This window comes from Pagrus pagrus (genome assembly GCF_965226575.1).
Source record: "Pagrus pagrus genome assembly, chromosome: 1".
In the NCBI taxonomy this organism is placed as follows: domain Eukaryota; kingdom Metazoa; phylum Chordata; class Actinopteri; order Spariformes; family Sparidae; genus Pagrus; species Pagrus pagrus.
The window spans coordinates 31,591,711-31,613,611 of record NC_140185.1 but is presented as its reverse complement, the minus strand read 5'-3'; the positions used below and the strand labels follow the sequence as shown (position 1 = coordinate 31,613,611).

The following is a 21,901-nucleotide window of genomic DNA, read 5'->3' as shown; positions in this document are numbered from 1 at the left end:
TATATTACTGTGTGCCTCTGATCAGCTAATGTGGACTTCCAAAGTTCAGCTTCACAGGAAGTCAGCCATGACTCTCCTCTCAAAGACTGTGACATTTTACTTTTCTTTTTACTCATAGTTTTCAAACTGAAAAACACAACATTAGTAAAGTAAGGGTGAGAGGACCAGGGGAGCACGCTCACAAAGCCGTTCCCCGGGGTAGATTATTGCTCTGTAAAAAAAAAAAAAAATCTTTGAGCAGGGACGCTTTCTCTTTCCACCATCAGCCCTCACTCCTGGACGCACATATTTTTGAAATGTCAGTTCTTCGGGGCCATGGTTCTAATTTTTGTTCCGCTCAGTGTAAGTAAATAGGTCTGACTGTGAGTTTTTGTTCACAGATCCCAGGAGAGTGGCATGCAGGCTCAGCAGAGAGACCTCTCGCTGCAACCTCCCTCTAACATATTGATCAGGAATAGCTATTGGCGTTAGCCCTGTGAATAAAACGCTGCTCTGCTGCGTTCAATTCCCCACTGGGCAACTGAATAGAGAGACAAAACCTTTAGCACTTTTTTTGTGGACTGCTATTTAGCGCTGCTCCTGGGTCTTAATGACGTCAGAGCCAGGCATGAACGCAGAGGGAAAAAAATTGGAAATGTCACTTTTATGGACGGCACAGTGTCATATTATTATATATATGTGTGTGTGTATTTATATATGTTTTTCTTCCCGCTGCTTTTATGCCTCAGCATCTGCAGCAGACCGAGAAGAGATAACACTGAAATGATTTATAAAATCAAGGGCAGGTAAATGGTGTTGTTTTCTGGCTCCTTGCTCAAAGTTGTTTTGTTGACATCAAAGAGAGGAAGAGGCTTGACATGTGCATCTAGATACATTACCCTGCTGAAAGCAACAACCCCCTTGACATTTGAAATAACTGGAACATGAAAAAAGACAATGTTTATACAGATTCAGAGTACAGAATGTGCAGCGTTTTGTATCCACATTATAGGAACAAGCATTTTCTTTTCTTTTTTTTTTTTTGTGACTTATTCTATAGTATGAGGAGGGGAAAGGACCTCTTCATACCTCACTTCCACCTTCGAACACTTCAAATGTTCTAGTAAAAATGATTGCTTTTTGTAATCTCTTGTCATTTTGTTTGAAATGATTACACACAGGGAATCCATTCGGTGTATCTTTTTAACATTAGAACAGGCACTAACCTTTTGGTCCACCAGTAACTTTCATCATAACGATCTGCTTTGCTTCATTTCATCGTGTTTTCCCTGAGCCTCAGAATAACTTTAGGTAGTCGAGTGATTTCCCATATATCATTTATTTATTTAGTAATTAATTTATTTGTGTATTAATCTATGAGCTATGTATTTAATATTAAATAATGCACAGTCCTCTTCATGAGATTTATGATAAACTTAGAGCTTTTCTCAGTGGTCCTTTGTTTTCTGTTTGGTTGGAATATAGGGCAGTACAGTTTGGGTGCTCTTGTCGGAGACAGTTTGTGTGCTGCTATTTCTTAACAGTTTTTTGCGGCAGCCGGGGTTTAGGAGACCTTTCCTGGGTAGTGTGTGAGCTCCCGTCGTCCCCTTCATTGGCGAGGAGACGTAGGAAGGGTCCAGACAATTATGGAGGAGGGAGTGCTCGGAGGATGAACGCTTGGGGGCGATCGAGCTCGTCAAGAGGCTGGGTTCACTGTCGCTCTCTGGTGTAGCACAGCCACTCTTGTCATCCTGTTCCTCCTGCTCCTCCTCCTCGTCATCATCGCAGCACAACGCGTGGTACAGAATTTTGTCACTGAAGCGGACCCTTTCTCTTGTGCCAGAGGTACGAGAAGTCTTGTGGCTGTGTGTGGAGCTGCTGGCCTCCTCGCTCGATGAATCCGGAGTAATAATGCGGGGCCCGTTGGGGATGGGCAGCCCGCCGTTCATCTGGGAGTAGACCGAGGCAGTGGTGGGGGGCGGGGTGGGGGTCTGCGTCTGGGTGGGGATGGTCCCGCGGCCCAGCTCCGCTCGCAGATCTCCCGGTTGCTCACCAGGTCTGCGGGCGGTGGCGCCAGCTGCCTCCAGGTAGCTGCAGAACTCCCAGCTGTCAGAGAGCACATCTGCATTGAGGAAGTCCAGCCTGAAGGCCTCTCCCAGACCTCGCTCGCTGCTGGACGTGCTGCTGGCTGTGGCCACCGTCCAGTCATCTGGGTCCAGGTCAAAGTCAAAGTCGGACGTTAGTTTATCGATCTGACCCACCACCTGCAGTAGAAAAGGGAGAGTGTGAGAGAGAAAACTGATGAGATACTGTAGAGAAGCACATTTTAGGCCAACAGTAGAATATATTTATATATTTTTAGATTAGTTTATTTTTAACCACATTGGCGGCACGGTGCTGTGGATGGTACAGCGCTTTAATTCAGACTGAAATACCTGAACTGTTGGATGGATTGCCATGAAATTTTGAAACGACATTCATGTTCCCCAGAGGATGACTGCGAGTGACTTTGGTGATCCTCCGACCCTGCCTACAGCGCCACCATGTGGTCCAATGTCTTGACAAACATTGGATGGATTGCCATGAACACACTTTAATGTCTGCTGAGGATGAGTTATAATAACTTGTTCACATTTTTTTTTCTTTTGTGGTGTTATCATCTAAGTTTTAATTTAAGTACTATGTTTTCTTAGAATATACCTGCAAAACTAACGACATCCCCTTTATACTTGGCTGAATTTTGTGTTTAGTGCAAATTGCCAAATATTATCACTGAACACATTGAGCTAAGAGGGGGAACATGGAAAATGTTTGTCTTTGTGAATATGTTAATATGATGGTGTTAGCATTTAGCTTAAAGGAGCGCTCTACCTCACAGCCTCACAGAGCTGCTGGCATTGCAGTAGACTCTTGTTTCAGTGTCAGATACATTATTTTAGTGACCATATTTGAAAATACCAGCAAAGCTGCATTTATTTGCTAATGAGACAAAACACACAGTGAACGTGAAGTAAGTTATAGTTGGGTTTTTTGATACAGATATAACAATAATATTGTTATTGTGAATTTGTTTGGCCACAATAATCGTGTAGTGAAAAACTGGATATCATGACAGTCGCATTAAAACACAGCACATACTGTAGCACGCCTACTTTTCTTACATGACAAAATCACATGCGGCACAACAAAGGGCTCATTGCACCACCACTGCATTACCTAAAGGAGGATTACCTGTGGACTTTTAGATCCTTAGTAGTGTGATGGAGTTTGTTTGTTTATATCTGGGTCCCTGTTTTGTTTATGAGCACATGGGTGACATGAAACACAGTGCTGCCAATGGTGTCACACTATTCCACTGATCAACAGGTGGTGGTATCAGCCAAGATATGATGCACTGTGCTTGCAACAGGCAGTGAAGAAGAAGACTACAAGCTAGTGAAATTAGATGTAATGTCGTATTCAAAATACTTAAAAAAAAAAAAAAAATAAAAAAAAAAGATTTTGTAAATGTTTGATGAGGAAGGAAATGCACTCAACACATTGGTTATACCTCGATGTGTTTTGATGAATGTAAACAACTTTTGTTTGTTTACAAGAAATCTCCACAGGGCCCCTTTAACGTACACAGGGGGTTCATTATTTATCATGTTTTGTACTTTTTAGAAGCATTACAAGTGAGAAAATGCTTACTGATCTTCCTTTTAACACTTGTAAAAAGACTAAATGGAAAATATTACATAAATAGTCTCGCTGTAATCACAAAAAGTTAAATAAAGTTGAGGAAAAGCTCCACCGAAAGTACTAATTGTGGAACTCGCTTTGATATAAGCCTCTGTGACAGCTTGCAGGATACTACTTTACATGAAATTTTGATGCTTTTCATCCCACTGCTTTACCCCCCACAGGGCAGGTTTAACAAAAGTTAAGATTTATCCACAGCTGCTTATAGATCTGTGTCCGCCTTTATAGCTTGCCATTACGCTGCTTTTCATCCATAAATCCTTAATTGTTTGTTCATTGTTTTTTTATTCCCGACACGGCCTCCTGTGGACAGGTGTTGTAAATTAGCTTCATGCTACATCAAGACAGAATTAAAATATCCACTGGAACGAGGTTGTAGCATTGAAGGCATGCCGCGACTCATCAAACAGGCTTCTTCAGTTCTTCCTCTCTCAGACAGAGAGAGAAGAACTGAAGAAGCCTCCTCTGAAGAACATGAGTGGTGAAAGCGGTACATCCTCAGTATAGTGGCCGATTCATTTCGCCTTGATGTTGTGTTGCAGCTACCTGGATAATTCAGATGAACCTACGCAGACATACAGCTTCGATACAGACACTTAACCCGGTGCTTTGGATGCTCATACACTAATGTATATTTTAATCCTATGAGCCCGTCGAACAAAATCAACTCAAAATTTCACCCACTGCATTCAAACATGAAAGCATTTAAATCATTGTTACCCCAAAATTAACCCTGGTGCTTCCGTCATCGGCAGCCACAGTGTTGAGTGTTTGATGAATAGAAAAGCACTTCAGCTGAAATCACACTGGTTTGCTGACAACACCTAAAATCCCGGCCCCTCTATACTTGACATTTTAGCACCTTCAATCAGCATGTTCTGCTCTCAACAACAGTCTATTGTAAAATGGAAACACTCAGCGTTCACGCAGTTTGTAAATGATACACTTCCCCAAACCATTCAGCAATTAAACCCAGTGGTTTGATACCCATAAAGTTTGTTTTTTTAACATGCACACGAGTTTGTAACATAATTGCACCTGAGTAGCAGAGAAAGGTGTAGTTTCACCCTCAGATTTGTGGAACACGATCCCCCCTCTTTTCGGCCTCTGTAATTATTTGCAGTGTTTCGCCATGTTCTGCTCCTCGTGACTACGAATGAGCTCAGTTATCTGAAACAACACAAAGTCTTATCTCTGCACTCAGAATTACAATCATTCCTCAGTCTCTGTCCAACTTTAAAAAGAATAAATTATGACTGAGAACGAAAGCATCCTGATAACGTGCTGATAGAGTGCCGCTCTGCTCATGTGATCTCCACCGCAGACACGGCAGCGACGGCAGCGACGTCCACGAGCTTGACGGTCTTGTGCAAAAAAATCCCATCTCGAGACGATAATTTGAATCCGACATAAATTTGCTCACTAAATCCTCGAATCAAAAATAAGAGCACTGATCACCAGGCACAAATTTAAGAGAAAGAGAGTGTGACGGAGACCAGATGCTGCTATTCTCCTCACTGAATCCTGAATCCTTCTCTCAGAGATATTTTATGCCATCAAGTCACACCACCTGGCTGCGTACGTCTGCATGCGTGGCACTGGCTCATCCGTCAGTGAGCTTTCACTGCAGATCTGCTGGCTGTGGCATCGTACATCTCATGAGTACCTGGTCCGTGCTTCTCTATTGGCAGGCTGCCCGGAGGGAATTGGGCTGCATGAATCCTCTAATCCTTGAATTACTCAACGTGTTTGCTGTGTGATTTGCCGACTTTTTACTCATGGAGTTGTTAATGTAAGACGTTTCTCGGAGCCCAGAGGAGGCTGAATAGCTTTGTTTACTTGATTACACAGCTCGAGCGAGGGACTTAATTTAATCAATGAGTTAAGAAATTATCCGTCGGACGTATTTCACAAGCTTTCCATGACACCGATACAGACTATTAGTTGGTTTGCAGTTATTGCAGTGAGCAGGAAGTCCCTTTAAATCAATTTTATTTAGCATTTGAAACAGTTTAAACAGAAACGCTACTGTATGTTAAAGGAAAGCTGAAATGAACTGTGAGAATAACGTTTTTTGTTTGCTGAGTGTTGCTGTTTCTCTGCAGCGGACCATGACCCTGCTTATTTTCCATTTTAAAAAGCATTCCCGAGCGTTAACGGTAAGCTGCGCCAGCCTCCACCGCTGGTTAGCCTGACCCCTGCCTGCGGTATGTAGGCTAATTTAGCTTGATAAGTGTCTCAGCTCGAAGGGGTTCTGCTGAATCTTTCTAGGTCACAATGCAGCACATGCTCTATGCAGCAACAATGAACACTACTCTTTTGCTTTTTTCTTCCAGTCAGTGAATGTGTGATGAAGGAGCTACGGAGCAGATTGCTTTAGCACAAAGGATGAATGAACACATCAGGAACCAATCATTAACAATGCGCGCAGTGTGTTTAAAATAGAAAAACGCATTATGAGAATCTACAAGAGTCGAAGACGGAAAGGCAAAAGTAATTATGTGACTTTACAATGAAAGATTTCACCGGGGCACTGCATCATATCTGCGCATCAGAGGAGGAGATGTCTTCTTAGAGATTAGCCCGTCGTCGGTCCTTATAGTGCAGCTATGAAATAACAGGTCCTTTTTTATGAGTAGAAAATAAAGCAAACGTTGTGTGAGTCAACAGAATTAGTCGTGTGCTCACTCTCTATGCAATAACCAGCTCATGTTTGCTGTTCCAACACTTAATGGTCCTGTTCACATGAGTCTAATCAGCCAGAATGAATGTGTGTGGGAGGGCAACACACACAGCTACATGTTTAAACTGAAAGGTATCATTCTAACAGTTGTTATGATGGCTTCCAACAAAGCCTGATATGGACATGTGTTGCTTAAATGCTACTCGATAGAGGAGCTCAAGGGCGCAAATGAACGTATTTGTAATTTGTAACAAGACACTTCATCACTTTAGCATCACTAGTCGGACTGCAACTATTGATTATTTTCACTGCCGATTAATCTGGTGATTATTTTCTCGGTTAATCGACCAGTTGTTAGTTTGGTCTTTAAAATGTCAAGAAATCTGTGTTTCCCAAAGCTCAAGTTGATGTCCTCATATGTACACAACCCAAAGACATCAAGTAATGGAGGAGTAAACACCCAAAGTGATTGACATTATGAATTTACCTTATTTGTCTTTAGGAAATGACTGATCCGATTAATCAGTAATGTAAATAGTTGGCGATTAATTTAATAGTTGGCAAATAATTGACTAATTGCAGCTCTCGGCAATAGAGAACATAGCAGGTACGTTTGACTTGTCCTTTGTTTTGCTTCCTTTAAAAATTCCCGACATGCAGCTTGAAGCTGTGATAAACCTCTGGAGTTAGGCGGTGTATCCCCCATGGACTTTATGGCTCTACCATTCTGCAAAGTTTATGATGCAGCGATGGCATATCCTTGTGAGTGAAAAGACTCCATTTGCAACACAGTTAAGCAGTAATGTATAGTATCAGGGCGGATATAAGTGCCGGGGATTTCAGTTTATCTGTAGTCTTTAATTTTCCCTCAATGCCTCCGCTGACAACTTAACTTACTTTCTTTACGGTTAATGGTGTCTCGTGGAGAACCATAATGATGAGTATAACAATATCTATGATTCTGTGTGTGCATGATTAGCACACAAATTATGGCACTAAACACAGCTTTTTGGGAGCGGCTAACACTTATATTGTTTATACAGTCCACACAGAGCAATAAGTGGTATTGTAAAAACATTCTTTTGCACCGCACGCTGCTCAGCCAGGCAGCCGCGAGTCAACTGTGGTCACAGCACCTGATCAACAGCGAGTTCAGTCATTTCAGAGGCTCTCAGAGGTGCTTTAAAAGAGAGGCAGCCTCGGCAGCATCAGGCGAGGGTTTATTACTGTACCTCAACACCTGTCTGAGATGATTGTGCCGGGTAATTGAGGGTCAGAGTGAAAGAGGGCACTTGGAGCCTTGTCTGTGACAGAAAGGTACAGTGATGGAAAAGACAGGCAAGGGTAATCTAACACAGAGTGATGGTCAGTAATGTAAAAAACTCCCCGAAGAGCCTCTTCACTGGTGGAGTGGTGATTGGGGAAATAGATTCTGCACTGTCCACTATCATTACAAGAGTCCTTCTCTCTAATATTCAGCTCCACCTGGTATCATGATTTATTTATCCTGAGTGGGTTCCCGTTTCTCCCCCCCAACCCCCACCCCCAAGTGAGTGCCTGTCCTCTGTTAATGCTAATTCAAAATGTACTGGAACATTAGCAGAGGAATAACTTATTCCGCACTAATGCTTAATGCGTTGTTGAAAAAAATACAGGCTGAGGTCAAAATTAGCAAATGTGAAAATTTGGGTGTAAAATTGGCTCTGATGAGGAGGGGAGTATTTACCACATGTTGTAATCACTCTGTTGATCTTTAAACAGATGTTTACCAGGATGAGCTTGTTTTTGATGTGCATTGATGGCTTTCTGTGTGAGAAGATTTTTGTTAGCTGGCTCGTGAACAGATGGAGATTGCCTCCCTTTGCAAGTCATGTACACGTAAATGATGTAGAAGCGAATCTTTAACATGTTTCTAATGATCCAAATTTTAAGTTTGCCAATTTTGTGCCACCTTAAATATTGTAGTATTTACCAGTGAATAAAAAAACGGCTCTGAAATGTAGCAATGCGGTCTGTACATATGTAAAAAATACATCAGGTGTGAGGTACCAAAATAAATGAGACATAACACCCTCACTGGGTTCATTTGAAATGCACGCTGTATGAGTGAATTTTCCGTGGATCGCTTCATTACGCTGTGTTCAAGTGGCCTCTCTCCATCTGTTCCTGTGCCACCCGTTCTTCCAGGAGTCATTTTCAGAGTAGACCGAGAGAAGTTTTGCAGTGCTTGTTTGTTAATTATGCAGCACCCAGCGTCGAGCATGGCTTTGCTTTTTTTCATGGGGGGAAAAAAAAAACTAAAATGTGTTCAGTGGAGCCATTCAAACACATCTAAGTGTTATTTCTTTTCTCAACATGTCACAATAGATTTCCAGCCTGCCCCTGTGCAGCACTTCCAGCGCTGGAAGCGGTTTGTGCCAGTTAGGAAGTCTCAGCAATTATCACAATAGCCTGGCATGCTGGCTTCGTAAGTAAAACATTCGCAAATATTGTTTTAATGCGGTTAGCTCCTGCAGTTTTGCAGTTCCTCCTTACTCTGTACCCCATGCTTATTTACCCTCAATTTAATTCTCCTCAAGACGCGAAGAGGGGAACATCCAAGCCACTCACATTGTGGTGATATGGTTTATCTTATCCCCCAGAAGCTAATTTATCATCCCCGACTTACTCAGAAAGAACATATTTACTGGATTCACTTGAAAAATTGTCCAGTGGCTCGTAAAACGTGTGCAATCTCTTCCAGACATCTCATTCACTATGGAGTATTTTGAATTTCTTGTTAGGTACTTAAAATTACCCAGCTGTATTTGAACAACATGCCGAGTGTTGGAGTATCTGCACAGCACTGTGGGCCTGAAAGCCACATTACATGAAAGCTCAGGGCAGATTTGTGAAGCGGGAGGCCGGTGCTTTCACTGACGTGCACAGACGAATGCACATGCCTGCTTGTAATCTTAACAAGGTCGGGTTCAGAGAGGGAAGCCGGATGTTTAGAAACATTTTGTTTAGAGTGTGAGTGTTAAGAACATACTGTAGGAGAGCGTAGTAACTAATCACGTCCCAGGAGTCGATTAAGGATTTGCTTTATTTCTGCCATGAAATATCACTGAAACTCATTGTAACACCTGTGGTCTCAACCTGACCAAAGCCTCCATTCTTCAAACTACAACACCTACCTCAGAAAATGCAGGTATCGGTATCGGCGAGTACATAAGTCTATGTACCGATCAGATGCCATGTAACTCAGAAACAGGACCCTGCTACTTGCCAGTTAGATCGAGTTGGCACAAGTGTTGCCAATTTTAACACCAGCAACCTTATAAAGCATTTAAAGACGCATCACGCGAAAGGCTGCACACTGGGTTCTGTGAGTACGTTTTAAGGCAATTGTTTATCCCTAGATTTATTTAAGTTGCTGTTGCACTTCTGGTTTAAACTGGTTTAAAGTGGCTGCACTTTAACAGTTTTTAAATGAATTTTCATTTATTCCTAGATTTGTTCTGTTTTTTCAGTTATGACTGATGTTGTACGGCACTCATTCTCTGCAAGGTTTTAACTGAGCCAGGCCATAAAACAATGATGGCAATCATATCACATCCAGATACACATACAGCTGTTAAAAGAAAAAAATCAGTATCGGATCGGTACTCGGTATAGGCCGATACCCAAAGCCCAGGAATTTGAATCGAACATCTCTAGTCGGGAAACAATGAAATGCTTTATAAATAGTTTCTAATAAGTTGCAACTTCATAAACACCATCCAAAGAATGTTTATAGATGACCTACACAGTATTTATTAACCATTTATGAAGCATTATAAACATCAGTTGCAACTTTCCAATAAACAGTTGCTTCATAAATGGTTTTAAAGTGGTTTAATTAACTATAAATTTACCATTTATAAAAGGATGGTTATTATAACATGCTATCAAATATATAGCCACATTAAAATACAGAATTAAAGACCCAGAAAAATACAGAGGGCATGACCTTGGTGTCCTCAATGGTAGCTACGAGCCTAACAGCCACATTTCAAGCTTACATGAAGTGAGTTTTTTATTTCACACTCTATAAAAATGGAGATCGGGTTTGTGTGGACTATCACTTTAATATATCTGCACATTTTCACAGCTCTTCTTCGAAATCCCATTTCCCAAACTGACACAAATTCTGGGAAATTTAGTGAATTCAAAGGAACGCTCTTATTGTGCTTTTATCCTCCCTTTCAATCAGATGCATGTCAAAAGACGGGGCTATCTTAACTGAGGGTATGCAAGTGGCGACTCACATTAAAGGTGTTTTGCATGATTCCAAATTCCCTCACACACGCCGCTACAGTGCATTCGCTCTCTTCATTCGGGCTGCATATAGCATCCTTTTACATACTAAGGGGCTAACTTGTCGATATGTTTCTGCAGCAGCATCAGAAAGACTAATTCCTGCATGCTTATTGTCCTCCTCAATTACATGGGAATTTTTAATGCCGTTGACTCTGCAGAGGTCCAGTGGCTCTGTGGGCGGGGGACATTACAGACGAGCCACGGGGACCTGATTTAGGTCAGGCCATCTTGATTGGTGAGATGTGTTGCGTGGTGTTGGCACGGGGATGAAGTGTCCTTTGAAGTGTTAGCTGGAAGCATTTGGTGTAATTATTCTGTCATGAGAGGGGCTATAAGCCTGAGACTTCATTAGGCACATGCCCCCTGCTTTTTCATCTTTTCTCCAAAAAAAAAAAAAAAATCCCAACTCATCTTTATGGAGGCCTTAAAGTGCTAAACAACGCTGTGATGAGCATAGGGCCAATACCTCCTGACAACTCACTAATCAAAAGCATCATTACAAACTTCGCTCCGTAATGGTCCTCATTTATCCCTTCGAGGCTTTAGAAGATGCGAGCTTCTGCAGTCCTTGTGGTCTGGGAAATCAAGCACTTCCTTAGCCAAGTTTAGGTCATTAGACTGGGCAGACTCATCCACCTGCTGTCTGGCCAATTTGGAAGGTTTATACTATTATGCTGGAGAGGTTATGGGTTGTACAATCAGTGAGGGAGCAAGATGGGAACTCTGTCTTTCAGGGAGGCAGCAGATGCACGCGTCGGTTCTGGCAGCGGACACTGATCATTTATTGAGGTTCTCCTTCATCGCTTCTATCCATGTTGAGAGGCCTAGCGCCGGTAATGACCAGAAAAAGATGGTAGTGCTACGCTACGGGGCTCCTCAGTCTGCCTGCTTCCCTGAGATAGCGCTCGGATTAGGCCTGAGCACTGTCAGGTCATGCTGGTCACATGCGAGGAGAGAGAGATGTGCCATGTGAGTACAGTCGACCACACGGACCCGATTTAATGACTCAGTGAGGTTTTCATTAACAACGCGCCGTCTTTGTGTAGTGATTGCAGTTTGACAGAGCGTGTCTGTTTATGCGTGTGTGGGTGGGTTGCAGAGTAAACCTAGTTGACCCGTACTTGATAAAAAGGGGAGAATCTCTGGTGAGGGGAGAATACAACTCTACAGGAACCAGCTCAGCCCAATCCAAGCAGTAAATCCCTCACCCTGACACTTCACACTACCAGTTTGTCTTCAGGCCGAACCAGTAAGCAGATTAGTCGAACTTTAATAAAACAAAAATACAGAGCACAGTTCCAGAGCTACATGCCTGTTTCATTTTGCGCTGATGACTAATTATACTTTCTGTGGAAACTGTGTGACATTTTTTGCTGTGTTAGTGTTGATATGTACGGTTACAATGCCTCACATAATTCTTACGATTGCAGTAAACTGGCACTAAAACTGCTGTAAACATGTTAGCACATAAAAATACCACAGCGTAATGTAAACAATTTTCTGGGCTGTCGAAGCCTGTTGACATCAAATTAAATATACTGTTCACATGTATTATTTCAGACTGAGTTATTGTGTTGGAATAACAGCTGCGAGTGCTTCCCGGGGTTCAGGTTGTTCATCGGCCCTGTGCTGAGACGGTGACCAGAGAGCAGAAGCAGTACTGGCAATAGAAGTAGTTCAAATGGGTGATAGTTTTTATCTGTATGGAAAGAAAATGATAGAAACTGAAAAGGAAATGAGGTGCACCGTGAAACCTGGTTTAAAGTCTTTTTGTAAAAAGCAAGTTATGCATTTTGTGTAGAAAATGCCAACTTAACGTCTATGTTTGAGGCTTCATTGAGACGTTGTATGCTGGAAATGCAGACTTTTCACGTTCATGAAAGTGTATGTAAAATTGTCCTGAGAGGCCCGTCCCAGTGTGGTTCTACTTTAAAACATTACACATACAGTCCTCTTTACTCCAGCATTTTTATTTAATAAATGTACTTACTGGTTACCTTTCAAATGAATACACAGCAGAATATAAGTAATTAATAGTAGCCTAGGGCTGCGTAATTAATCACAAAATGGTCAAAAACGCAAGTCCAATATTAAAATCAGAAGACGTTGAAATATGGGTTACGGTTAAATCATAATGAAGAGACAAATCCTCCAGTTTCAGTAGAGACTCCAACAACTGTCACATTGTCATGATTTTTGTGGTGATTTCAGTGAAATTGAAAATTGTGAAGCAAAACTGATCATTCCCTCTCATTGTGAATCAAGTGTCAGTCGCAGTATCTGTCAAAGAAGTCACAATGTGGGTTTTTTGGCCATATTGTGCAGTCCTAAAGTAGCCCGACCTTTGTTGTACATACATTTAATCATTAAAGATTATAATTAAATTAAATGATTTGCATTATTCTTCACAATGAGTACTTTAATTTTTGATTCTTTAAGTATATTTTGATGCCAACACTGCTTTTACACTGTGGTATTGCTAATTTCGGTGAACCAGATGATCTGAAAACTTCCTCCACCATTGAGATAGCTGCACACAAACACACAGATTTACATTCAGGTCCTTACGTCAGTGCAACTGAAACAAACAAGCATCCATCCATCTATAATCACAACTTCTAACAGCCTCTTGTCATACACCTCCATTTCAAAGTTATTCAAAGAAGGAACATAAGAATGATGAAGGATGGATGGAGGGACGGAGGGACGAGGAAGGGGAGACTGCCAGGCAGCAGGCGAGAGACTGACTGACTGGCAGGGAAATAATCTTCTTCATCCAAACTTATTTTCACATTTAACTTACGCAGCTTTTTAGGATCTCATTGTCAGCTTTGTTCCACTTCAGTATCTGTGAGGAACATAGTCATATCTTTGAAAAATATAGCCTCGAATGAAACTCCTTTTACGACACTGGAGTTGATTTGCACCTCACTCGCAGTCACATTATCACTCATGTACACTCGCACGCGGTCATCAATGCCTTTATCGTAAGTGAGGATGAATCTGCAAGCCCCCCACTCAGCGGAAAAAAATTTCAGAATCCACTCAGCCAACAAGAATGAGGCTTCTATTTATGGTCGTGTGAGAAATTACCCATGTGTAGAGTTACTGTGCAAAAAGCTATCACAATGCGCTCTTTTCTTGATTAAAAATCCTTCTCTCCAAATTCCTGTTATGGCTCCTGACACCGTCTGTCTTCTCGGGCTGGGGACAGATGATATTACCTCATGACAATTTCCATGCAGCAGTACTGGGTGTTTTTTTCACCATTCAAGGGGTGTAAATGGATTTGCACACCCCCAAAAATCTGAAATAACACACCATGGTGCAAAAAAAACCAAAAAAACTACCGAGACGGAGAATGTTTTCTTAATGTTTTCCCTACAAGATTCTGCAGTGAGATCTATCAGCTCTGTTGGCGGTGGAGGAAAAAAAAGATCATCAGAACATACAGTCTGCTGGTGGAGGATCAGATGTGTGGATGTGTAAAACTGGTGACTCTGCCATGCAGCTCAGTGTTAATCACTCAGATATCATCCATGACAGCTGCCACACAGTGTCAGTTGTTGACGCTGCTGTCACTTGTGTCAACAAGTTGCTGCAGACACTTAGACACACTAGTGCAAGGTATATATATGAAAGGGTTATGTTACTGTGTGTTTATAACATTACATATGTTTTTTTAGTTGTCATGATTTGTGTTAAATTTGGTCTGAGCTTCACACTGTGCAGAGGTTTCTAAGGCTGCAAGGTGTTAGCCGCTTGACAACTCTGACTGTACTGAAGAAAATAGCAAAACCTTCAATCAGTAAATACAAAGTTGTAATAAACAACTGATTGCACTCTGTAATGGCTGTAGACAAATGACACTATCCACAAGATTGGTTTTCCATTAGTCCTTCACCAGCCAGGCTGGATTTTTCCTGGAAAAAAGAAGGTTGAAATACTGCGAAAAGGAGAACCAGAACAGGAAGAGGCATTATTTTCCCTTTCCATTATCCCCAGATAGTGGTGAAACAACTGGAACAACAGTAGAAACTCTACACCGCAGAAGAAAAAGAGACCTGCTGATGGCGGAGACATACCTAGACAACAAAATATTTTTTTTTTCAGTGCCCTCTAAAACAGCCAATATATGACAATTTAAAAAAAAAAAAAAATCTCATTCTGCTTTTTCTGATTTGCTGTCCACCATGGTTAGGCAGGCTATTACTACGTGGTTGAACATAATACTACAACAAACACTAATTGAACGCCTACAGAAACAGAAAAACGGCCGGATCAGATCTGTTCAGTGATAACTGCTGCTCATGGAGTGTCAATGCTCCATTTTTTTCGTTAGCAGTGAAAATAACACAGCTCTGAGGGGTGTGCTCTGCATTAGGGGAATAAACATTGAACAGAAAGGCTGTCATCATTGAATAAAACTATGCTGGACTACATGTATCTCCTCCTGTGAGTCTCTCTTGCTTGTAAAGGCATGAGTTTGAATCCAGCGAGGGAATGGCTCCACCATCATCGAGACAGTGAAAACCATTATAGAAAGAGGTTTGCACTGCATTGGATGATTGTTGCATAAAAATAAATGCTGACCCTAAATAAAGTTTGAGGAGGAATTGGCTTCATGGCTAAGAACCCATAAGACTGATGTAAAATGGATGTGAAACGTCATCTCAAAGTTGTGATCTTGTCAACTATCCTCCCCTAACTCCTCTCTAAGCCTTTATGTGGTGGTATAATGTCTTGATACAACTTCATCTTTGCTATTGAGAGAGGACAGTCACTTTTTTCATGACTTTTAGAGGTGATCTGTCTGGAAAACATGGACAAAGGTTGTTTAAAATATTCTGACAACCAGTGCTGTGGGTTTCCTGGTAAGAATATTCTGTATTATGTCCTAAAATATAGGAAGAGACACACAACCATTCACACCACATGACATTTTACCTAAACTACTCAACATACAGGCGACGTCTGCAGCTCTGCTCCATGTTCTACAGTGTATTAGGCTATCATGAATTATGTGAGCATGTCTCTCCTTTCACTCAAATGTCAGCTATGAATCTGCTGTGCCGAATTCGAACTTTTCTACAACCACAACCCACACTCGTATATATCCGGATGAAGTAAGACATATTCATCAAAAACATGCCAACAACAGAGGGTATAAATCCTTCACTAAAATGTAAATTAAATGCCCTTGAGGGGGGAAAAAAGCAGTTCTTTCTGCCTGAACCAGGCAGGAAAGCTACTCTGGGTCCAGTAGCTTCTTTTTTTACTCCCTGAATTAGCGTGCATATAGTTAATAATGCTAATTAGTTTTGTTTCCTAGGAATATATGCAGTCCTGGTCAAAAGTTTACATACACTCGTAAAGAACATGAACTATCATGGCAGTCTTGAGGTCAAATGATTTCTACTACTCTCATTTTTTCTGTGATGGAATGAGTGGAACAAACAAACATTCATGAAGTTTGTTTCAGTAATGAATATAAACAGATCTTCTGAAAATGTGACAAGATCAAAAATATGCATACAGCAACTTGAATGACCAATTTTGGTGATCAGAGAACGTTGTGTGAATCAGATTGTCTTTGTAGCGTGGCCTCTTAACTTCTTCTGAGTGATTCTGATTGATAACAGCTGGTGAATTGTCTGAGCACATTGTTAATGGGTCTTATTTGATCCACTTCGACTCAGCCACAAGCACTACAATGGGGACTTAAGGAGCTCAGCATTGATCTGAAAAAGTGCATTATTGAGTCGAACAAGTCAGGAAAGTCACTTGGAGCCATTTCAAAGCAGTTACAGGTCCCCAAATCAACTGAGCAAACACTTGTTTGTAAGTATAAAGTGCATGGTACATTTGTGTCACTGCCATGATCAGGAAGAAAGTGCAAACTATCATCTGCTGCTGAGAAAAAAATTGGTCAGAACGGTCAAGAGTCAACCAAAAAACGGCAAAAAGTAAGTCTGCGATGAAGTAGAAGCTGCTGGAAGACAGGAGTCAGTGTCCACAGTTATCCGTGTTTTGCATCACCATGGGCCTTAAAGCTCGACTGAAGTTTGCTGCTGATCACATGGACAAAGAAAAAAAAAAAACCTTCTGGAGGAAAACTCAGATGCCAGATGAAACAAAAATTTAGTTGTCTGGCCACAATGAGCAGCAATATGTTTGGAGGAGAGGAGGTGAGGCCTTTAACCTGAAGAACACCATACCTACTGTGAAGCAGGGTGGCGGTAGTGTTATGCTGCGGGGCTGTTTTTCTGCCAATGGATCTGGTGCTCTAAAGAAATTCAGCTGAATAATGGAGAAAGAGGATTATCTCCAAATTCTTCAGGAAAACCTAAAATCATCAGCCAGAATACAGTAGGGTGTTGTAACAGGACAGTGATCCCAAGCACACATTAAAAGTGGTAAAAGAGTGGCTAAATCAGGCTAGAACTGAGTTTTTGTGGGATGGCCTCCCAAAGTCCTGACTTGACCCCTATCAAGAACATGTGTACTGTGCTGAAGAAACAAGTCTGTGCCAAGAAGCCAACAAATTTAGTTGAATTTCACCGATTCTGCCAAAGGGAGTGATTACAAATTCAGCCAGAGGCCTGCCAGAAGCCTGTGGATGGCTATCAAAAGCACCTAACGGAAATGAAAATGACCAAGGGACATTGAACCAAATACTAGAATTACTGTATGTATATTTTTGAGCCAGCAGATTTGGTCACATTTTCAGGAGACCTATAATAAATTCACTCCTGAACCAGATTTCATGAATGTTTTTTGTGTTCCATCACAGAAAAATGAGAGTTATAGAAATCATTTAAACTCAAGCCTGCCATGATACGTTCTCTTCACAAGGGTATGTAATCCTTTGACCAGGACTGTATGTGATTATTGATCAATAATCAATGTTAATTTGTCATCATCACTACCTGCCACAAGTGATTAATATTCGGCCTCTTGTGGATTTTAATGGTACCCAACAAAACTGTAACACAGAGTCAGATCTATGTGGAATCGACATCGTGGCTCCAGACGCCTGGTGCGCCTAACATTTCTCATTTAGGTGCAGCAGGAGATAATTCAGGTGAACCCAACAACACATTTTAGTTTAAATTCTCAACAAATTATGTAAATGATTGTTTACAGGTATAAAGGCTCACATGTTTATCTTCATTCAGTTTTTTTTATTCTTACCTGCACCAGTGCGTCCAATGAAAATGTTTAGTTGCACTCGGAAAGGTTTCTAGGTGCATGTTGAACCAAAATTGTTGCACCCTGGAGCCCTGTACATACACGTTTTAACCTAGCCAGTTAAAGTGAGATACAATAAACATGTTTCACGATCTTACATAATCTCCCATAACATCCACAAGCTAACAATCAGTCTTCAGTAGAGACATTATAGTTACTGTTTTTCTTTTTTTCTGAGATATTTATTAGAAAGGACAGCTAAACCTATAACATGTGATAATCCAGTAACCAACAACATTTGCTTTGTAGTACTTTTGAATAATATTAAAAATGATAGAGCACTGATCTACAATATTCGGCTAAAACAACAGACTCCTCCCCTGTTGACTGTGACCTGCCGTGCAATTCAGTAGATTACAAATATGTTTTTAGCTTTTCAATACTACCGTTTTTAATTTGGTTAAAACTCGAGGTCAGTTTTCATCGCTGCTCATTGTTGTCGGGCCACCACTTTGGATGAAATGTCCGGGCTGGGAGAGCAGCATCTAACCTTACTATTAATACAGGGCATGCAATCAATATGCCACTGGCATTTCTAGGTTTCCCTGGCCTGCAGCGCTTATCTTAATGGGAGTGTGCTCCCATTTTCTTTTATTGTGTGAACCCATATATCATTACCTACCAAATATAGCCGGATGTGCCGTGCTGAAATGAAAACATTGAGGCTCAGAGAAATAAAAATGTATGCAATTTATTTTTATTTTAACCTTCTCTTTGCCGCTTACGGTGGAAGGAGATTTGTCTGTAGCTACTAGATAGCCATCTTGACATGATACACGCTTCTTCCTATGGTGCATTGTCCTGCTGGGAAAACTATGGCTGTGAAGAGATGCATCTTGTCCGCAGCAAGAATGCATAATACATTGTGACTTCAAAGAAATATAGCTGTTGGTAAGGAAACTAAAGTCTGTACCAAGAGAAAAACATTTCATGCTGGAACATCATCTCCATCTTTTACTGATGGTGACACGGACCTGAAGGAGCCCTGAGATTCTCTAATTCCCTCTGTTTTAGTAACGTGATGACCACAAGCACCAGAGAGGCCTAATCCTGAGGTTGGTTAGCAGGAATGGAACCTGGCATGGTTTACTACTGTCATAGGTCATCCACACTTCCACGGTTCGTTGGTCAATATTTATTCTTAGATGGCTTTTTTTTTCACACTGTTGTTGCACTAAACACTGACTTGTGGCCACTGTCAGCTCGAACAAATCGCCCCTGACCTCTCATCAACAAAGCATTTTCACCCTCAGGCATTTAACTGTGAGTCACCGTCTGGGGGAGTAAGCTGTTTAAAATAATCAGTCCACTCATCTTCGCACGGTAACTGATACGCTATGATAGGGTCCCATTTACAGTGGTGCTTTATCCCAAGGCATTATCGACATTATAAGTTGCACTCAACTTTAAAACAGTTCCAACAATAGAGGCAAGTAATGATATAGCCTCATGAAGACACACTTTATCCGGTATATTTAAACTTCCACAGTCAGGTTGTGATACTTATAAAAATAAGAAATAATTAATCCTGTGATATTGATACTCCTGAGCTACACATGAGAGAACAAGAGAACCCTAAGTAGTGAAGACTTCAAGAGATAAAAAAAAACCTGTAGCTGCTCTATTAAAAGATAATTGGAGAATTGAATTTTAGTACTCGTAAAGTGTTTGTTTGAGCTTTTACACCCAAATAAGCTTTATCTGGTGTGGTGCTATTAGTTACAAACCAGAAAATGTGCCCATATCTCCATGAAATCACCCTGGCTTCTGTTACTGTGTTCACAGTGTTGTGCTCTCTCTCACTCAGTGGAGCAGATCAAGGATCGCTCTCCTGATGACATAAAGAGCATTTTGACTTTTTTTTTGTAATACAGTTGTTTATGTGCATATTAGGGCTGTCCCCCGAATCCTGATGTTCACAGTTAGTGTCAGTCCAGTGTCAGTTCACCCACCCCACACTAAACTCCTATATCAGCTGACGTGAGTATCAGGTTTTACTTGTAAGATCCACCTTTTATCGCCTTTGTTCATCATCTATGATGTGAAACATCAGAGTTTCACACTGAACAAGTCAAAGTGTGCGTCATCATCATATCAGTTCGGAAATTGTAGTGCACATCCGGAAAGCAATGTCAGCCGAGTGCGCCGTCACGCCGGACGTAGTAGAGGAGGTTGTACCGGCGTCTGGCTCAAAAGTAGTTTCGCCGACTTCATTGACAGTCAGCACCGGAGCTGAGGGCGTCTGAGCAACCGTCAGACAAGTCTTGCTGTTCGGCGTCACACCGCCCTTTGTCTCTATTACCCGCCTCTGCTTCTCTGGTGAGGTCATTCTGAGACAAGACTTTGTTTCAGTGTACAGCCCGCCACGCCGTTGCTCCTTTTTTTGCTTTGTGTACAATGACGCAGCTAAAAAGAAAGTGTAGTGCCTCGACTGAGAAATGCGAGTTGACTCGGTCTTCTCGACTGATGACTGGGATTATTCACATTCTGCAAGAAGCCCCAGTGAATAGAGCATATACGGCACAGCCATGCTTGACATAGAGTCACAGGTAGGGAAGACATTCAATTAAATGAGCTTTTAATGTAAAATTCATCCAATCCTATTTAAGTCTATGTAACATAACAACAACATAACATTGGCAAATGTTGGCAAATGTGTTAAATAGTGCTGGTTGATGGGAACATCATTTAGCTTCATACCGATCTGCAGTTATTTCTACCTGCAGCGAGAACCCCCTTCGTTCAGGGGTCATGACACCTCCACATATGCTTTTGGGATGTGAAAACAAACATCCTGAGTGATGGCACACTCCCTTTCCTTGCTGAAGTAGGCCACAGACATTGACAGGACTCGCTCTCCTACTTCTTTTTCTCAAAACAATTTGTCACTGCTTCCAGGGTTCTGCCATTTCTATCGGTGACAATCTGTAGGGCGGTCGCCTCAGAGAGTGACAAAAGCTGTCACAGTGCGTCACTTTCACTCTCTCTCCAGCAAGCGGCAGGACATCTTTGAGTCTGCCGCACCTTTATCAGATATGGCAGTTCCTAAAGCTCTGCCTATAACAGCGAGCAAGTTGGAGGAGAGGAGCGGGCGACTTTACAGAGACCTATTTGCAAACAAAATCACTGGGAGACATTCCCCACAAGGCACCATCTGGCTGCCACACATACCTGCCTCCTTTACTCCCTCGCCATCACCGGTTTCTCTATTTATAGACGCTCTCCTGTCCGCCCACCCACACGTTGCGTCTTGTAAAACAGCAACCAAAATGTAGCAAACTGAAGAATCTCCTTCAGGCAATCAATCATCAGGGTGACAGATGTCAACACATCTCCCTGTAATGTGTGGATAACGTCTTCCTAACAGTCTGCCGTCTCTGACAATAGAAATGAACAGTCAGCCGGCTCCTTGCCAGACCTTGCGGAGATAGCGAGGGCTGGCAATGACCTTCTTTGTCATTATCTGAACTCTTTGCCTATTTTTAGCTCGGCTGTACTTAGAGTAAGTAGTGAGATGAGCTATGAAACGGACTGAAGCACCTGAGTGTGAAGCAAGAACTTTACTGCGGAGACCGGCGGGGGCAGATGGTGAGGGTATTGGGTGTGATCTAATCTTTGTGTATTCCAGGTTGACACAAGCAGAATTTGTTATGATGCAGGATGCCAGCCATCCACCACCAGTGGGCTGTCAGAGTTATCAATAAAGCAATTAGTGTCTTATCTCCGAGGGGAGCGGGCTGAATTCTGATCATTGGTATTATGTTATTGAACAAGCATTCCCCAGCGAGGGGATGATATTGAGAGCCCTAACACAGAACGTGCACTTGCAAGCGAGTCGGGCATTTGCTGCATTTTGATAAGGTCCACAGTGACTATATTTTGAATGCTATAAGAACCCTCACAGCA

At 41.8% G+C, this 21,901-nt stretch overlaps 2 protein-coding genes across 4 annotated transcripts in view; one reads left to right on the top strand and one right to left on the bottom strand.

The window, feature by feature from the left end:
- The window catches only part of LOC311260355 (lysyl oxidase homolog 1-like), a 186,169-nt gene that overhangs the window by 14,829 nt on the left and 149,439 nt on the right, over positions 1 to 21,901 (top strand). The window lies entirely within an intron of this gene.
- insyn1 (inhibitory synaptic factor 1) lies at positions 914 to 20,324 on the bottom strand (the record flags this gene model as incomplete). The annotated part of the gene is made up of 2 exons (XM_084352375.1): positions 914 to 2,277; positions 20,113 to 20,324. 2 exons carry the CDS (start codon positions 20,322 to 20,324, stop codon positions 1,428 to 1,430), a joined length of 1,062 nt encoding a protein of 353 aa, XP_084208501.1. The 3' UTR covers positions 914 to 1,427.